This window comes from Puma concolor, chromosome A2, assembly GCF_028749965.1.
Source record: "Puma concolor isolate L17-30 chromosome A2, mPumCon1.1.hap2, whole genome shotgun sequence".
Classification (NCBI taxonomy): domain Eukaryota; kingdom Metazoa; phylum Chordata; class Mammalia; order Carnivora; family Felidae; genus Puma; species Puma concolor.
The window spans coordinates 301549-317784 of NC_141668.1; the positions used below are offsets into that span (position 1 = coordinate 301549).

General features: G+C 51.0%; 1 protein-coding gene across 2 annotated transcripts in view; it reads right to left on the reverse strand.

The window, feature by feature from the left end:
- Positions 1-482: 482 nt before the first annotated feature.
- The window catches only part of DYNC2I1 (dynein 2 intermediate chain 1), a 59059-nt gene continuing 43305 nt past the window's right edge, over positions 483-16236 (reverse strand). For both annotated transcript variants that reach the window (XM_086685113.1, XM_025929660.2), the window contains 8 exons: positions 13308-13421; positions 13151-13212; positions 12665-12716; positions 9561-9621; positions 6078-6177; positions 5779-5910; positions 3768-3991; positions 483-1194 (listed from right to left, as the gene is read on the reverse strand). In XM_086685113.1, coding sequence (XP_086541239.1) covers positions 1020-1194; positions 3768-3991; positions 5779-5910; positions 6078-6177; positions 9561-9621; positions 12665-12716; positions 13151-13212; positions 13308-13421 — 920 coding nt within the window. In that variant the 3' untranslated portion in view covers positions 483-1019. The remainder of the gene's footprint in view (positions 1195-3767; positions 3992-5778; positions 5911-6077; positions 6178-9560; positions 9622-12664; positions 12717-13150; positions 13213-13307; positions 13422-16236) is intronic.

Below are 16236 nucleotides of genomic sequence, written 5' to 3' on the forward strand. Positions count from 1 at the left end.
GCCATCTCTCGACCACCAGGCCTCCCTTCCTCCCTTCCTCCACCGTTGGCTGAGTGCCGACCGGCAGCACAGGGCAGGCACGCAGCTCTGGGAGACGATGGTGAGCAGACGCACGCGTCTCTGTCCACAGAGCTCCCGGGCCAGCGAAGGAGGCAGAGCACACCCACCAAACAAGCCAGACACGCACACGTTTACACACAGGTGACAAATGACTATCCCAGGGCTTCGGGTGACATGGGTAGGTGGCCTCCCGGAACCCCTCCCTGTGAACGATGCTCCAGTTCTGCAGTGAGACTTTCCCGTGGCTGGCTAGGCAGAAGTCACGTGTGGCCAGAGGGACTGAACCCCGGCCTGGGCCCTCGCTGCCCATCCACACCCGTCACGAGGCCGGTAACAGTGGCCGTTGGCAAAGGCCGTCCTCGGCTTTCCCAGATCTCAGCCCAGATTTCTCCCGCCTTTATATCCCTGTTATAACGGAGTGCCACATTCAAAAGAGAATTTATTTACTTGTGTTATTTTTATACAGAGACATTTTAAACACTAAAGCATAATGCAGAATGTGTCAAATAATGCCAACGAAGCCCAAGGAGGTTTTAAGGAAACGTGACTGGTAGACGTGATTTCAATAAAGGCGCTCCTTCTAATCTACACCCCGTGTATGTCCTTTTCTGCATGACCGAGAAAACTGTTCACTAAAATACATTGTCATGGGGGACTGTTTAAATATAAATGTGCCAATATTTTAAACCTGTTCCAAAAATAAGTGGAAATATACTCAGAGAAGAGCATGATTGCCATGACTGTTTCCTCTCAAGTTCAGTGTGCACTCAAATGTTTGTTGCTTCCATTCAAAAATAGCGATTTATTTCCCGGGAACGTGAGGTGACATTCTCGTAGAGTAAGTTACATGCAGAATACCCGTCGTCTATCTACATCAACGCACATGCCCGCGGACGGAGCTACACCTTTCCCGCTCGGTCACCAGGCGGCCTGCGCCCGCCATCTTACCGCGCCCCCTCCTACAGGGCTTCCCGCAAGAGCAGCCGCAGCCTCCCGAGCTCGTCTCCCGCGGGGGCCGCCCACACCCTCTTCAGGAACTGGACGTCCACGCTGCCGGAGGCCCTGGCCAGCACCAGGGCCAGGAAGCCGCCGCTGGCCTTCTCTGCCTCACCCACGATCGTCATGGCCACCAGCCTGAAAGCGAGAGGCACATACCGTGTGACTGTGAGTCTCCCAAAGCATCTATCCTCCAAGGGAGGAGTAAAAAGGAAGGGAAATTCTAAAAATTTCAGTCATAGTCACATGAAAGAACAGTTAGACCAGAAATAAACGTATAAAATTCTGGGGAAAGCACTTAGAAAACATATTTCTGTGTTTGTGAGGATCACTGATCAGGAAGCACTGCCTTGGGACACCTGTGTACCCAGGCCAGGTCAATGTCCTGGGCGCCAGACCACCCAGCCAGCTTGGTCCTCCTGGAGACCGGGGGTGCCAGCAGGCTTCGGGTGCCCAGCGAGAGACCTGGAGCCGGCCCAGCAGCCCTGACCTCGCCTCCCGTCCCGTCACCCTGGCTTCTCTGACGGGGGCCTGTCTCTAACCTCTCCCCTCACAGTCTGCTGATAACAACGTGCATCCCAGGCCTACTCAAGGCCACCCAGACCCCAGTTCCCACGAGGCACCTGGACACTCTCTCTGCCCATCTTCCTCTTATCCTTTGACACCTGGCTGAGTGGTGTCACCTCCAGGGGCCTCCCCGACCCCTGACATGGCCTGACTGTGCCTAATTTGGTCAGGGTCCCCAGCATCCTGGGAATGCCTCTGTCACGCTTTCGTCCCAGCTTTACTCAGCAAGAGAGCCGAGACCGTCCCACCTCACACCTACCTCAATGCTCCTGCCCCTCCCATCTCCTCGTAATGACCAGGGCCACCAGCACACCCGGGGGCCACGTTCAGTGGGATCCACGACTGGCACAGGATGGGAGCAGTGAGCCCCTCGAGGTGGGTGCCGGCGGCCGCAGGTAGCACCCATTGTGGCCCCAAGGGTCTGCTGCCCACTAATCCTCTGTAAACTTGTCCCCACACCCCGACAGAGACCTGACTGAGCCTCTGTGGGGCGGGCCAGTCTACACCTGCCTGCAGGCCGCGCTCTGGAGAAGCTCGGGGCAGGTGAGCGAGCCATGAAAACCCGCAGCGGTCACTTAGCGCTACCTGGTACTTCAACGCTGGCGTGCGACCACCAGCGCAAAATACAGGGGACACTTAACTGCCACAAACTTGGAAACAAGAGCAGGACAAACACGAAGGCGCGTGCCACGGGCACCGCTGAACCGGACCCGCATGACAACCACCCGGGTAGATGCGGGAACACCAGTCAGCACGGTCGCTGTCCAGGGAAAACGCTCTTCGGGTTTGTGAGACGGTTTCACGGTTTACAGGGTTATTTTCTTCTTGTTCTGTTCTCTACACCAAAGAGACGCTGAGCCCTTTCTGTGAATACCACTCCTCTAACTAAACGCTGCTGCCAACCAGGGACGGGACGGGCCTCGGGAAGGACACTCCACCCTCTCCGAAGCCTCTCTCCCGCTCCGCCTCAGCAGCTCCCTGGCTCTGCGCAGGCCCACTCGCTGCCCTCTCCTGAGACCCCGGCGCTCTGGCTGGCCCCCACCGTCCCTGGCCCCGAGACCCCCAGCCCCCCCCTCCTCACCGGTTGTGGGAGCTGCGAGTTGACTTCAGTGTGTTTACTACCCACCTCGCCCCAAGTCAGGAGGTGAGCCCTCCAGCTGGTTCACCACCGCCCCCTGGTGCTGGCAGTGCTGCTAGGCGCACAGTAGGTGCTCGTAAGCACTTGTCGCACTACGTGAGTGTGTGTGCGTGTTACATGTTTATGTGTGGATCACAGTCTAGATTTTAATGATGTCTTTGCTTAGCAATTAGAATAACGTAAGTGTACCTAGTACTTGAACTAAGTAAATGAGGTTCTTAATTTTTTCAGGTCTCAGTGGTGCGCCCCAACGTTCGGTCAAACTGTGTCCCGGTTTTGATCACTGCTTGTTCCCCCCTCTCCTCTACAAAAGGACGTGGGATGCGGCCGAGCGGCCCTGCCCTCCCCCAGTCACTGGCAGCCTTCATTTCATAGCAGGAGAGCTTACTGAGGAGAAAAATAAAATCTCAAGAAAGAAAACAGGTGTAGAGACAAAGCAGAGTCAAGAGAGAGTCTTTCACAGTGATCACTTTATACATTCTCAACTTTCGATTAAACGAAACAACAACGGATCATGACCGGGCTTGTTTTCATGTTAATCAGAGCAGAGACAGGCGGGGGCTGGTCTGACTGTGACCTCAGTCCATGGCAGCAACTGACACTGATGTGAACTTACGTCAATTATTGATTCCCATGTGGTAACCCTTCTCCGAAACTAGAAGGTGGACGCTATGTGGCTCAGAAGTGTACTGAATTTATAAGACCAATAAATGAATGTAACTAAGGAGCTCACAAAAAGTTTGTTTTATTTAGACAATGATATCATGGGAAAATAGTATAGTGTGAATTCTTTAATCCACAGACTATTCTGGACGAAACATGAAATAACACATTTTAAAGTGGTTCTCAAAATATCACTTAAAGATGTAAATATAAAAACTATTTAAACATAAATAGCCACATTTTAAAGCTCAGCAACCTTACGCATAAATTAAGTACGAAAGACCAGCAAGGATGCTTCCGAAAACAACTACCTGTGAGGGCACGGAGGTTTCATCAGACTTACTTGTCCGGAGAGATCAGCTGTTTGGCCACAGGACCCAAATCGCTTTCCAGGAGGTCCCAAATATAAATGCAGGAAGTGTCATCCTGGGCCAGAAACACGGCAGGTCTGGTCAAGGACCAGCGCAGGCCCGTGATGGCACGGCCATCGGTGCCACCGTCCCACTGCAGGAGAGGGCACTCGCTGGTCAGCTGATGCAGCCTGATGCTTCCGTCGGAACAGCCAGCCTGGGGACAGGGAAGGACACTGCCCATCACGGTCCTTTTTTCTTGTTCCCTCAACCTCAGCAGCGAGGGACACTCAGAGCATTAGCTCTGTCCTCATAAACTACAAAGGTGAGCATCCACCCTGGAGACCCTGATACACCTTGAACCCTTCCCCTTCCCCAAATGGCTAATGATGAATTCAGGGAACATATAAACCAGTGTTTATCTTTAACAAAGTTGAACGTTGCTAATTCGCCCACAGGCCATTCAGACTGGCTCCAGAGAAATAAAGAACCGCCTTTTTTAAAAAAGTACATAAATTTGAACCAATAAGTGATATATTCTCCTTGGATTGAAGTTTTTATAAAATGAAACTTGGCTTATTTAGTAAAAAACCAAATTTTAAGCTTAGGAAGAGAAGCTTAATTCCTTTTTACTCAATATATTTAATCCTCACATCCTTCCTCAAAAAGAGCAGAGGCATGAGTTAGCAACCACAAAATGTTCTGTGTACCCTAGGGTTGAGCACATAAACATACGACACGGGTCGGAGGAGCCAGGTCCCCCACTGTCGGGGGATAGAGGGAGCCCTGAGTCACCCTGGCTTTAAAGACAAGGGACAAGCACGTGTTTATGATAAGCAGACAAAGATCCGAGCGTGTAGCGATGTTGTGTCCTGTCCAAGGAGCGCTTCTTCCTGCCCAGGTTCTGGTTGGTAGGTATTTTTCTCCTGACTGGAGCCAGGACCTCTTGGAAAAAAGGCTGATTCTGAGTTTGCTGTACCAGGAAGCAAAGAACGGCTCACAGAATGATGTCAGAAAACACAAAACCAGCCTGAGGCACATCCCTAGGACAGTCTGAGCAGCGGAATCAATAAGGCAGTACGGTGAGGGATGTAACCCAATGAAGAGAGTGAACAGCCACGTGTCCACACACATGTAATAAATACACACAAGCACACCTGCGCAGGAGACAAGGGAAAGGCCTAGAAAATCACCATCTGCCAATCGCCCCAATAGCAGATGCAGGCAAGCCTCGCCGAGGGATGCCAGGGCCAGCAGGGGGATCGGAGGGGCCGTACGTGGGGTGCTGACATAGTGTCCCTTTATCTCCCCACAGATACTCGGTAACCAGACAGGGAAAGTGGTGACTCCACCGCGGAGGGAGCCGGGAGACACAGGTCAGAGCAACACTGAATCTAATCGTGAGGAAACGTCACACAGACTCAAACTGGGGAGAATTCCAAGACTTCAAAAATGTCAAGGGCAGGAGAGACTGAGGAACTGTTCCCAAACCGAATGAGATTCGCAACCTGGGTGTTATTTTGCTTACACAGCAGGACATTATCGGGATGGCCGTGGAACGTGGAAGAGCCTTGTCCATCAGAAGACAGGACTGCGCCAGTGCTAGCTTCCTGCTGGTCAGGACTGGACTGTGGCTGCAGGAGAATGACCCCGTTCTTCAGAAACCCACACCGCACTACTTAGGGATGAAGCACCATCTGTGCAACTTCCTCTCATACAGAGAAGTGCGTACACCAACACAAAACTGGGAGAGAGAGGGTGGAGCCACGGAGGGAAACGTGTGATTGGTGGGCAGCTTCTTGTAACTTTTCTGTAAGCCCCAAACTATGTGAAGATAAAGACTTTTAAGATCCATTCAACAGCGATGTGGAATGAGCCACTCTGATGGCACGGAGGGGACCTTCTCCCACGCAGCCCACTGGTACCAGAGTGACATTCCCCGAGGTCACTGCCAGTGCTTTGCCACCCAAACGGAAGTGGTACTTTAACAACTGACTTTCTTACCAAGAATATTGGTTCTCCAAATGGTGAAAAATCCATCACATGCACTCTGACTGGTCTCATCCCACATTGCTGGGGTTTGTACAATTTGGGAGATACTCTCAAGTCCTGTCTGGTGCCATGACTTATAAGACCCTGGTGATAAGAAGACCAATGGTGACTAAAGTGGATTAGGTACGAGGCTGGATAAAGCGGTTACTCTTGAAACAATTAAAACAGCATCACAATCAAAGCAAACAATACGTTAACAGGCAGCCAGGAAAGGAGAATGAGTTACAGATAAGATTTAAACTATTACTTACCATGTCTGTGCCAACAATGAAGTGACCAGGATCTGAAGGAAGAAACTTCACACTGAGGGTTTGTGCGGCCCCCCAGAATTCATAGCCTTTATGGGAAAGGCTGGAAAGAAACGGAAAGATGAACAGATGAACTGAGGTGGCAGGGATGATGCCACTTAACGCATTCAGTCCTCGCCATGTGCCCGCAGAGGAACAGGTGATCCCACGCTTCCTCTGCAATTCTTGACTGCTCTTTCTCCGTTTCTTCGTATGTTCCCTAGGCGCTAGACAACTTCTCCAGCTCTGGTCCCTCGTTCGCTGATTCTTTCTTCAGCTCGGTCTCACCCACCTAACCATTCACTGACTCTTAAATTTCAGAGATGATAGTTTCTTTCTAGAAATGTCCTTTAGATTGTACCATCATCTCAAGTTCTTGTTGTGCTAACCCTATTTGTTAGGCCATGGTAGATCTTTTTTCATGCTTACAGTTTTTGTAATTTTTCTCTGTGAACCGTATCCTCTGAGAGCCCCGGAAGCCCAGCCTATGGAAGCATCCCCCTGCAGGGGGAAGTGCTGACGACACTGACTCCGTCTTGTGCACATCCTCTCTCGGGGCTACATGTTCTGGGCCCCTCGGAGATGAAGATACGTACCTCAGAAATGACCACTAAGGCCAGGATTGGGGGAGGCTTGCTTTGGCTATCCACAGATTTGTTGAAGATGACATAGGGTCTCCCCTTCCTGGTGCACAGATGGCACCAGGAGATCGAATTAAAGGTTAGCTTGCAATTAGGTGCATACGAATTCTCCGCGATGCACGCGAACCCCCTGACCTCACCACTATGCCTTTCCGCACATCCCTCACTCTACATAAGCTGTGGACTCAGGTCTGAGCCTCGCAGAGAATAGCTGTGCAGCTCTGGATTGTCCCTGGCTCAATCCTCCCTCTTAGTTAAGTCACCCTGGATAAAATGCTGTGTAAACTCGATGGAGTCGCCTACTGTTTCCTAGTCTCAAGGCGCCTTCTCAGTGTCAGGGGACAGTCCCTCCTCCTCCACCTTCTGACACCGCCCACCAGGCAGCTGTCCCAGGGCCTTGATGCTGAGCCACTGGTCTGAGACTCTGACGCTGCCTCTCGGTTGGGGACCCCAGTCCAGACCCAGAGCTTGGGGTTCTAGGTCTTCCATGGTCCCTGGTCTCCCCTGGGCTGGGGTGAGGCCTCCTGAGTTTCTCTCTCACCGAAGGGGCCGTGAGTTCCAGAGTCCTGCACAGGGCTCTCAATTCCAGCTGCCAGCCTCAGGCAAGCCTGATGCATCACTGGCTTGAGCCCCGCACAGCCAAGAGGACTACGATAGCCTCACCTGATACCTTGGCCTCCACACCACACAAAATCTTGCACACTTACTCCAAGCTCCATTCCTGTCCTGGCACTGTCCTCTTCTTCTTTGGAAAAACTCTCTTCAGTTTATTGTTAGTTTAACTCTATACAGCATATGTGTCTGTAACAGGAAAGGACCCGTGGCCCCTCCTTCTACCATGTCGCCAGAGTCAGAAGTCAGGACTCTGGCCACTCTCTCCCACGCCCACATCCAGGACTGCAAACGTCACCTGTCAGCCAAGGACTCCCAAGTCCGTGCCTCTAACCGAGATCCCTGCGGTGGAGCTGGCTACCTCCCGGTCATCTCCACAAACACCACGAGCCCAGCCCACCGTAGGCGGTGACCAGATCCTGCCCCCTTCCTTCATCTGGTGTGTGATACCCAGCAGCTGAGACAGGCACCTGGCGAGAGGCAGTTCCTTGAAACTGTCAGTCACCAGGTTTCTTCAGTTCTACCCCTTTAACAGAAATCAGCCCTTCCGTATGCACAATGGCCACCCTGCTTCACACTCTCATCTTTGTTATCAACCCTGCCACAGCCTCCTGACAATCTCCCCACCTCCAGTCTCCCTTCCTCTGTCCGATCTCACACTGCTGCCAAGTCGGTCGTGCCAGATCACAAATAGGACAGGCTACTTATTCGCTGCCTTAAAATCCTATACCGGCTCCCTACCTCCTGCAAGAGAACAGTCTCGACCCTTCAGCACAGCAAACACTCTGAGGCCTGGCCAGGGACTCGTCCCCATCTCCGCATTTCCCCCAGCAGCAACCTACCGGCAGTTTCCTAAATGTGTCTGGTGCTCATGCCTCTGGGCCTCCCACACACCCTCTCCCTCTGATCGAGCAAGCTCTTGGTCATCCTTCCATCTCAGAGGACCCCTCCCCAACTCCTGGGGAGGTTCAGGGAGGGGCCAAGGGCCTGAGACAAGCCCAGAACCAATCAAGAACCTGGGGTTGGTTCTACAAGGTACTAGGGGACTTTTTAAAATGTAACTGATTCCCTGTAATAATTATATTCAAACCAACTAAAGGCGATCTGCAATCTCAGAGTGTATACAAATTTATTAACACAACCCAGATGTGTCTGGCTGATGATGAAGAATCAGGCTAATATAAAAAAATTTTCAAGGGTAAGTCATATGCTGATAGCCTCCAACTGCAGTAATCGACAAGAAAAAAGAGGCCTGGGAAACAAATCAACGTGGAATATAGAAATACCACAAATAATACTTGTCTACTGAATAAGAATTTTTATGTCACATTAAGTTATAGCAGTAAAAGCAGAAATCAACATTTCTCAAAATAAATTTCATATTGGTGTTTCTGGTTCCTGAAACTTACCTATTTAACTTCAGAGTTGTATTAAAACTGGATGAAAAACAGTCAAATAGTACCGACTTATAAGATAGAAATTATTATTCTTTTTATTTTTTTTTTTTTAATTTTTTTTTCAATGTTTATTTATTTTTGCGAGAGAGAGAGACAGAGCATGAACGGGGGAGGGGCAGAGAGAGAGGGAGACACAGAATCGGAAACAGGCTCCAGGCTCTGAGCCATCAGCCCAGAGCCCGACGCGGGGCTCGAACTCACGGACCACGAGATCGTGACCTGGCTGAAGTCGGACGCTTAACCGACTGCGCCACCCAGGCGCCCCTATTATTCTTTTTAAAGATGATTTGTTTTGAGAGAGAGAGAGAGAGAGTGAGTTTGGAGGAAGGGTAGAGAGGAAGGGAAAGGGAATCCCAAGCAGGCTCTGCACTGTCAGTGCACAGTCTGACTCAGGGCTTGATCTCATGACCGTGAGATCGTGACCTGGGCCGAAATCAAGACTCAAATGCTTAACCAACTGAGCCACCCAGGCTCCCCTAAGATAGAAATTATTGTAATCAAAGAAAAAAATGTTAGCTCTATACCTGGTAACTGTGTTTATTACACTGACTCATTAATATTAAACTAATTAGCACATAAACTATTTAGCAAAAATACTATGTGAAAAGTTGCATTTTTCAATGCAAACCCTGACCATGCATTTACTTTATTTGCAACTCCCTAATGTTATTTCCTTCTGCAGAAGAGGTTTTCGTGAGACAAAGGCAGTATTCTAACTCAAGGTGACACGGTCTTACCTGTCGCTCAGCTGAATCGTGGCGCTGTGCACCAATTTTATCCTCCCTCCAGGTATTAAACCTAAAGATAGGAAAACCATAAATAAATGTACCTCTTAATACAAGTTAAACCAAAATCCAATTACAGTTGCCTCGAATCATTTTTCATTGCTTAAATATGTGTGTTAGGAAGTTAACATCAAAACGTGGGCCCATGAAGAGTATTCCCTCCATAATGCAGCCGAGGCTCCTGTACTGCCTTATGAGAAAAGTGCTGGTGGAACCAATCAGGAAGCCTTTACATTTTTAGATTTGATAGCATAAAACAATGGCAGGACACTAAGCAAAACAAAAGCAAAACCAAAAAACCCTGAAGTTCCCAACAGCAATACTTAGCTGCAAATGCGCACTGGTGGTCTCACGCTCCTCAGGAGCACCCAGCACAAATGCACAGCACACCTGAAGGCCACCTCTCTGCTGCGGGATGCACAGGGGCACCCGCTCTTCAGTGTCCACACCCCCTTCCCTGCACCAGAACTTCCCCGGACTCCCAAAGCACTTATGGCCACAACTCGGACCCCTCAGCCATTCACTGGCTTTGCCTCCACCTGTTTCCAATATCCTCCCCCTCTTTTGTAATTATTGCAAAGGAGGTAACTAAAACCTGATGCATATTGAAACCCAAATTCTGGGCAAGGTACTGCCTAGAACCTAGGGAGTGTATAAGCCCTAACTATACAGATAAGTTCAACTTACAACAAAAAGGGCGACTGTAATTACATATGATGGGTTCTGCCACAGTTCCAACTCTGCTGCAAGAATGTTCATGTTGCTGTCACAGACTTGAAAATGACCTCCATTTTCTCCAGCACGCTGTCCTCTTACAAGAACTCCAGGCCCGAGAGTCTCAGCCCAAATGTGACCTCCCCTGGGAAGGTCCCTGACCTGGGTGCTCAGCCCCTGAGGAGCACTTCTGATCTAGCAGTCACATCAGCGACCACTGTGGTTCGCATGCCAGCCTCCCCAGGAGACTACACTCCCTGGGGCAGAGCCAGTGGCCTGTCCCCTTGCTTCCCTGACACCCAAGACAGGACCGAGCCTGTTCAGAGAACTTTCATCGACAGACGAAGGAAAGATGGCAAAGGCTTAGTGCTAACCATGATCTGAGTTCTCCAACCAGCCACTACTGTCATGCACACAGAAGAGCTGGGAGCCACCCCAAGCATACGGACATCTATGGCCAGAGCCTTTCCAGGAAGGTCATCCCCTCTTTTCCTAAAAGCAAAGTTGAAACGTGGTCAGAGTTTGGGTTAGGGTCCTACAGACAGAGGGAGTCTTTCTATAGCAACATTTAGCAATGAAATACACACTGTCCTGCAATAACTTTGGTGTGACTTCCATATTCCTATGAAGTATTTTTATTCCAGACGATTTTGTCTCCACAGAAAGATTATGAACGAACTATGGGCGGAGACTCTCTAATCCTTACTACCCTCCAAAATTCCTAAAAAAGGCCCTGGTCATAGCACAAGTGAGCAACACAGACAGCCTGAAGCTGTGCTCCCCAGGCTGCAGCGCTCTTGGGTCAGGGCAGAGGCCTGGGTGAGCCCAGCCAGGGGTCCGGCCCCACCGTGAATCCATGCTAAAAAGGGGATGACCACCTCCCAGACGCTGTCCCGCTCTAACGTTCCGAGACTCTGTGAACCACCCAAAGGTCTCACACAGGCTCAGTATAATGGTTTCGTAATAAGCAGAGAGGCTGCTATAAGAAAACACTGAGAGAAACGTTTACTCTGCCTCAAAACGTTTACCAGTGAAATCAGTGAAGTGATTCCGCCTTGTTCTTAAGGAAGCCAGAGCCCTCGGTAACTTCCAAGGACCGCCTGTGACACTGACCAGGAAGCCTGCAGCACCAGCTGCACTGACATAGGACAGTGGGAAGAAGATGAGGGTCAGACCCCTGACAGACAGGGTGAAGGGGGCCGGCCACTGGGAAGCAGGCGGGGGAGCTAATGATGTGAAGAGAGCGTCCAGGAGCACGAGGCTCCACTGTCCCCTGGTCCCCGGGCCCCGAGCCTCGCCGGAACTGAAAACCAGACGCCACAGCATCGAAAACAGCAAACTGCTACCGATGAGCCCACTTCTGAGCCAGACCAGGGACCAGGACTCCTGCTTACACGTGCTGCTTGCCACCAGAAACTAAGCCAGATGCCAGAAGCCACAAGCTCCAAACAAGCCCCCAAGGCCCGGTTTTTGACCGGTCTGCTCCAGTTCAGACTCCATGCTAACCCTCCAGCACAAAAAAAGGAAGTTCAGCTGTGAGAACCAGACCAAACCAGTCTGAGCCAAGATGGACCCCAGCGATGACCTTTCAGGACTCTCCCCTCATTATGATACTAAAAGCCACACCCAGGGGTGGGGTTTAACATGCTAATTAGATACACGGTGTAGCAAGAAGCTCTAAGCATGACGTGTAAGTGCACAAGCCCCCATACACAACCCCGCCCGCCCCCCTCCCTTCCCGCCTGTTCAGACAGCACCCTTTTCCCACCAAAGTTTCTTTGAAGTTCTTGCCAGCCCCTCCTGGGGAGCCAGCCTGAGGACCCTTCGTTCACACACCTCCTTTTTGGAGCACAGGCCCCAGTACAGCCTTGCCTGGGACTCCTGGGGGGCCTCTCGTCCGGTTCTCCTGCGCAGCGAGCCCAAGGCTGGCTCAGTAAATGCTGCGGCTCCCCAGGCACCAGGACGAGCCCTCCACCCACGCTGGGCTCCGAGAGCCCCTGGGGAGTCATACCGAGGAACTGACATGTCAAAACCAAAGGGAACACGGCCTGAATGTGCACTCAAGGACTGAGACTCCTGAGTGAACGGAAGGGGCACAGAGAACAGAGCAGAACGACACAGGCGGGGACAGAAATGAGAACATCGTCAGCTGCAAGCACTATGGCTTAATCACACCAAGGGGCCGATCCGCTGGCCGACAAGGTCATGCGATACAGAACGCTAACGTTCCTTTCTCAGGCAGCGAAGTACTTATTTTTCAAAGTGGTTGCCAGTACCCTTCTTTAATCTCCACTCATTCTAGAAAACATTGACTAAAATGAGTTTTTGTATTTCATAGTTACCTAAGTCACTTAGTGAGCCTGCGAGATCTGCCTTCGGTAGTTCAACCACCACCTGCAAACAGAGCGTGGAAATGAGCGTCCGGGCGCCAGGGTGCGACCTAAGCACAGAGCCGCTCCAGTCAAGACAGCGTGCGGCATTCGGTGCTGAATACGGACCTGCTCCAGACGAGACTGCTCGCTGCCTTGAGAACTGGCATCTAAATGTCGGGAATCCCTCTCTTTGACCTCTTTTCACTTCTCCTCACTCACACGGGCCAGCGGCGCGGCCCCCAAGACCGCGTCCCCAGCCGCCCCTCGTACTCCCCCACGAACCCCTGTAGGAGGCGCCCAGCCAATCCAGCCGGACCCTCGGTTTTCCCGTCCGAGACAGGCATGTGGCCGTCCGACACGAGGCACCCCCCGGACTCCCACGTAAACTAGCGGCTCAGAGAGCCCGTGCACGCAGTTGGTGCTGCCCTGCATGCGTCCTGGGCACGTCCTACTCACCCAAACGTTGAGAACCCCACTCTCCTCCAGGGAAGCAACGTGGAACGACAAACCTGACATTTCTAGTGGAAACGGAAACAGAGAAATGGCTTGTGAACAAGGAAACCACATTTCGTAACTTGATGCAAGGGTTTTGTGGAGGTGAAAGATCACATACCTTCTTGGGTAGAAAAGGGGGAAAGCACAAAACTCTGTTTTTTGTAGACAGACGTGGAGATGGGTTCTACGGCTTGAACAGGACCGCGGTGGTTTACTGAAGTCAGGAGGCCGTCTAGGGTTTAAAGCACACAGGACCACATGTGAATACTAAGTACAACAGATGTTATGTGGGGTTACAGCCTCCACCAATACCACAGAACCACAAGTAAGATGATGTGTGGGCCCTGCTTCTGGCACTACCATGAGGCATCACAGACCTCAAAACACCTGTAAGGAGGGAGAGGGGGACGGATTCCAACCAGCCGCAGCGTTTCTGCGGGTCTACAGGCGCGGAGGGCAGGCGTGAGGTTAAGACACTGAGAGGGAGTCAAAGGCAGACAGAAACCAGACAAAAGCGCCCGCAGAGAGTAAATCTAACTGCCCGGGCAGGGCCTGGGGGGCCACACCCCAGCCGCAGGGACGGGCAGAGTGGAAAGTGAAGCCCCACAGGAGGGATGAGCCACAGCAGCACAGGGAGCAGGGACACTCTCCGGCCCCACCCAGAGCGCACCACCCAGTAAAGAAAGGACACTTCACACATTAACGGTATGAAGTTCCTTTGACCTAGAATATCCATCTACCGAATGTGCAAGAGTAAGAAAAAAATCAAGACAAACTCCACTGAGAACTGCTGTAAGAAGAAAATACAAGTGCAAATCAAAGCATTTGAGCAGATGAAAATTCTCTCACCCCCAAACGAGCACTGAACAGAAGCCCAGAGTTCAACAGTCCATGTTGCAGCACATGGCTTCAAAAAGCTTTTGGAAATGTACTTAAAGTAAGCAAGCAAATGAACAAAAACACCTGAAATCAGAAACCCAGTATAGAAATGGATAGAAAATAGCAAGAAATTGGGGCACCTGGGTGGCTCAGTCGGTTAAGCATCAGACTTCGGCTCAAGTCATGAACTAGTGGTTCACGAGTTCAAGTCCCACGTCAGGCTCTATGCTGACAGCTCAGAGCCTGGAGCCCTCTTCAAGTTCTGTGTCTCCCTCTCTCTCTGCCCCTCCCCTGCTCATGCTCTGTCTCTGTCTCTCTCTCTAAAAAATAAATATTAAAAAAAGGAAAAAAAGAAAGAAAATAGCAAGAAATAAGATGGGAGCTGGGGCTGAACCCTGGAAAAAAAACTGGTGAAGAATGGACAAGGTTCCAGTTCACGGAGCTTGAGGAAGGGGGTGGCCTATGCACTGGGGGGACCGCATGCTGTGGGGAGCTGTGCACTAGGGGGACCACACTGGAAGGGGGCTGTGCACTAAACAGATGCCAGCTGGGGGTGGGGAAAATTCTGGAGAGGAACACACTGGCAGGGTCACATACTGGGGGGGCTGTACAGTAGGGGGCCACACTGGGAGGGGGTTGTGCACTGGGTAGGATGTATACTGGGGAGCCACGCTGCAGAGGCACACATTGGAGGGGCCTACAGGAGGACGACACTGGGAGGGGCCGTGCTGGGGTGAGGGGGTGGCATGCACAGCCTGGGTCAGAAACTCCATGGTTTTCCCAGCACTGGGAGCTTAGTGAAACTTGGCTGGTTCCAGTGACAATATTTAGCTGGCGAAAGAAAATGAAGGAGGTGTTTTAATAGAGTAACATCTCTGTATACATTTTAAATTTTTTTTTAATGTTTGTTTTTTTTTTTTTTTTTTTTGACAGAGAGAGAGACAGAGGAGGGCAGGAACAGAGAGAGAGGGAGACACAGACTCCAGGTGCCCTGCCTGCATATAGTTTAAAAACTATAGTTCAGGGGGCGCCTGGGTGGCGCAGTCGGTTAAGCGTCCGACTTCAGCCAGGTCACGATCTCGCGGTCCGTGAGTTCGAGCCCCGCGTCGGGCTCTGGGCTGATGGCTCAGAGCCTGGAGCCTGTTTCCGATTCTGTGTCTCCCTCTGTCTCTGCCCCTCCCCCGTTCATGCTCTGTCTCTCTCTGTCCCAAAAATAAATAAACGTTGAAAAAAAAATTAAAAAAAAAAAAAAAAACTACAGTTCAGGGGGCACCTGGGTGGCTCAGTCGGTTAAGCGTCTGACTTTGGTCAGGTCATGATCTCACTGTCTGTGAGTTAGAGCCCCACGTCGGCTCTGTGCAGATAGCTCAGAGCCTGAAGCCTGCTTCGGATTCTGTGTCTCCCTCTCTCTCTGCCCCTCCCCTGCTCATGCTCTGTCTCCCTCACTCTCAGGGATGAATAGATGTTAAAATAAAATTAAAAAAACATATAGTTTAGTGTTTAGAACATGGTGAATTCAAATGTTAATTAGTAACATTGAGAGCAATTAGAAAAAATGCACATTTTTAAAAAATGTTTATTTAGTATTGAGACAGAGAGCATGAGCAGGGGAGGGGAAGGGAGACACAGAATCTGAAACAGGCTCCAGGCTCTGAGCTGTCTGCACAGCGCCTGACGCGGGGCTCGACCCCACAAACAGTGAGATCATGACCTGAGCCAAAGTCAGACGCTTAACCGACTGAGCCACCCAGGCGCCCCAAAAACATGCACATTTTTTAAAGCTAACTTTTGTAACAGCATCAAACCCATAAGGTACCTATAACTCAAACATTCTCAACAGCAGCAACATTGCCACCAAAGAGGCAAAAATTGGTTGTCGGGGGACAAACAACATTTTGCATGCATTATGAAAATGAATAAAGGGACTGGGGAGGCCAGGAGGGGAGGCTGGAAGGGGGAGCCCACCACTCAGTGTCAATCACGGAACAACCACTGGTTACAGACCCAACATCAGAACCCTCCACAGACAGAACCACCAGGCAGGGCCCCACCAGGGGAAAGTGTGCACTGCGGCTCCTACAGGAAACCCACCACTCCCACAGCTCAGCCAGTGAGACCCCTCATCGCCCTGAACCCCTGCTTTCCTCCAACGGGCTTCCCTTCAAAAC